The 3,281-nt window shown below is 47.6% G+C and overlaps 1 protein-coding gene across 1 annotated transcript in view; it reads right to left on the bottom strand.

Moving 5' to 3' along the window:
- CUNH12orf43 (chromosome unknown C12orf43 homolog) overlaps positions 1 to 2,228 on the bottom strand; it is a 10,893-nt gene extending 8,665 nt beyond the window's left edge. The window contains exon 1 of the mRNA XM_023760410.1: positions 1,734 to 2,228. Coding sequence (XP_023616178.1) covers positions 1,734 to 2,197 — 464 coding nt within the window. The 5' untranslated portion in view covers positions 2,198 to 2,228. The remainder of the gene's footprint in view (positions 1 to 1,733) is intronic.
- Positions 2,229 to 3,281: the final 1,053 nt, after the last annotated feature.

Raw genomic sequence — 3,281 nt, 5'->3', positions numbered from 1 at the left:
GGCAGGCAGACATCCCCTGATGGTCCTGGACTACGAGAGGGCGCAGCGAAGGGCTGAGGAACCCACCCCCCAGTGCATGAATTTCATGCACCGGGCCTTATTAGTATAATTAATAAGTATAGGGAAAGAAAACAAGTCAGGGGAGGGAGGCAGGAGCCTACCTATGGGAAGTGCAGTGTGGCAGGACAGCAAGAAAGGAGAAGCAGGCAGGGAATGGATTAAAAAAGGGCTTATAAGTCCTTTAAACAAAAGCAGGGGTTTTATTTTTATTTTATTTATTTTTACTCCTCACCTGAGGATATTTTTCCATTGATTTTTAGAGAGAATGGGAGGGAGCGAAGCAGAGATAAACACGTCAATTGGTAGAGGCAGAGGCATGTGCCCTTGACTGGAATTGAACCCAAGACCCTTCAGTCCACCGGCCGACCCTCTATCCACTGAGCCAAACCAGCTAAGCCAAAAGCAGGGGTTTATTTATTTATTTTATTTTATTTTAAAATATATTTTTATTGATTTCAAGAGGAAGGGAAAGGGAGAGATAGAAACATCAATGATGAAAGAAAATCACTGATTGGTTGCCTCCTGCACACCCCACACTGGGGATCAAGCCCAAAACCTAAGTATGTGCCCTGACCCGGAATCGAACCGTGACCTCCTGGTTTATCAGTATAGGTCAACCCTTAACCACTGAGCCATGTCAGCTGGGCAAAAGTAGGTTTTAAACCATGCTGTACCATGGCCTGCTCTGGCAGTCTGTATAGCTTGGATCCCTTCTCAGAATAATGTTTTAAATGAATAAAATAAAACACATAGGCCCTAGCTGGTTTGGCTCAGTGGATAGAGCCTCGGCGTGCAAACTGAAGGGTCCCAGGTTCAATTCCGGTCAAGGGCACATGCCCAGGTTGCTGGCTACATTCCCAATAGGGGGTGTGCAGGAGGCAGCTGATCAATGATTCTCTCTCATCATTGATGTTTCTATCTCTCTCTCCCTTCTCCCTTCCTCTCTGAAATCAATAAAAATATATTAAACACACACACACATAGGATTACAAAAAACACACAATTATGTTGAAATTCAGTTACCATAACAGTAAAAAACCAAACCTGGCATACTATTATATGTGCTTCCTTTTTAATGCATTAAATAAGATCTAAAGATTCTTATATATATATATATATATTTTTTTTTTTAAATTGATTTCAGAGATTTAAAATTGATTTCAGAGAGGGGAGGGGACAGATAGAAACATCAATAATGAGAATCATTGATGGGCTACCTCCAGCACGCCCCCCTACTGGGGATCAGTCCGCAACCCACCATGTGCCCTGACCAGGAATCGAACTGTGACCTCCTGGTTCATGGGTGGAAGGAAGATCAACCACTGAGCCCCGCCACCTGGGCTAGAGATTCTTTAGCTCTAGGGTTTAAAAGTTATTGTAACTTTAAAGTAAGAATGAATGTAAATTATTTTTTCCAACATTTATCTGCAAAGATTGTAATGGGATATGAAAATCTGTGACTTTCGACAGGACAAAGTAACAGGTATTGTCAAAGCTACTGTGGCTTGTTGCTCACAGGAAAGATGGGAAGGGATGCTAAATTTCAGAGAGGTTATGAAAGTAAAGACGAAATGCCTTCCCCATCCCAAATCATGCACCTCTGGATTGTGATCAGGTGGCCCCAAGGTGAGTTTTGGACTTTTCCCGCGACACCAGGGCGTCGCGGTCAGAGCTGTGTGTTGGAGGCTCCCCGGCAGCCCCGGGGCGTGGAAACGCGCTGCAGACGGAGGAGGGGTGGGTGCGAGTCCAGAAAGCGGCTGCCGCAGTCATTTCGGGGCGGCGGCGGCTCCCGGTGTGACGCCCAAGGGAGCTGAGTCAAGAGGCATTCGGGTGCCTCAGTTTCCCCGAATGGGACCATGAAACGACCCACATCCAGTGCCTGGAGCTCTCGGAAAGAAGTCGAGTCCCCCAGTCTCCTTCCCACCAGCCACCCTCTCGGCCCCGGGGAAGAGCCTACGCCCTCCGGCCAGACGGCTCGGACCCAGCCCCTACCGGCTCTTTTCTTCTCCGGGCCTCTCGGGCGCTGCCCCACGCCCCAGGCCGGCACCGCCGCCTCGCGGCACCGCGCCAGCTCCTCTGCATCGCTGCCGCCGCTGCTGCTCTCCTCATCGCTCATGGAACCTCTGGGCGCCGTCATCTTGAACCACCGCAAAGGATTGTGGGAGCGCCTCCAATAGGGTTACCGCTCCACGACCCCGCGGGAGAGCGGCGACGTGCGGGGCATTGTGGGGATTGTAGTTCTCAGCCGCAGGCCGCCGATGGCCATTGATTTGTTGTGGGAGTTTCCACAAACGTAGAAGTGCCAAGGAAATCAACCGCTCCATCCTTTAATTGATGAGGAAAATGAGACAGACAGAGGGGGGAAATTGCCTAAGGTCATACCGGGGTTAATGACAAAACCAGGGTTAATCCCCAGGGTTTCTTTCAATTTAGTTTCATTTTTATTCATTTATTCCAGGAATAATGAAATCCACCTGAGAATCAGAAACAACTTAGAAAACCTGTTAAAATGCAGCCTGGCCGGCGTGGCTCAATGGTTGAGCATCAACCTATGAACCAGGAGGTCATGGTTCGATTCCCGGTTGGGGCACATACCTGGGTTGCAGGCTCCATCCCCTGTGTGAGGCCTATAGGAGGCAGCCGATCAATGATTCTCTCTCATCATTGATGTTTCCATCTCTCCCTCTCCCTTTCTCTCTGAAATCAATAAAAATATATATTTTTTAAAATGCAGATTGTTGGGTCTAACCAAAAACTAACCTAATCAGAATCTCTTGAGAGGTAGGACTCAGTCTATTTTCTCCGATATGCTAGGCCTTGCTTCTACTCAGAATATAATCTGTGAGCCAGCAGCATCTGCCACACTCAGCAGTTTGTTAGAACAGTTTGTTAGAACAGCAGTTTGAGAGTCTTGGTTCAGCCTAGACCTACTGAATCGCAACCTGCAGTCACATAGGTTCTCCAGGTGACTGGAACACACAGTAAAGTTTGGCAGAACACACAATGGCAGTTTTCTAGCTCAGGACTTCTCCAAAGTTCCACACACTGGAAACTTTTGTTTATTTATTTTTAAATATATTTTTATTGATTTTGGAGAGGAAGGGACAGGGAGAGAGACATAGAAACATCAATGATGAGAGAGAATCATTGATTGGCTGCCTCCTGCCAAATTGAGCCCACAATCTGGGCACGTGCCCTTGACCAGAATCAAACCAGGACCC

Source organism: Myotis lucifugus, unplaced genomic scaffold, assembly GCF_000147115.1.
Source record: "Myotis lucifugus unplaced genomic scaffold, Myoluc2.0 scaffold_181, whole genome shotgun sequence".
NCBI lineage: Eukaryota > Metazoa > Chordata > Mammalia > Chiroptera > Vespertilionidae > Myotis > Myotis lucifugus.
The sequence above is the reverse complement of the archived record's forward strand: the minus strand, read 5'-3'. Positions and strand labels throughout refer to the sequence as shown.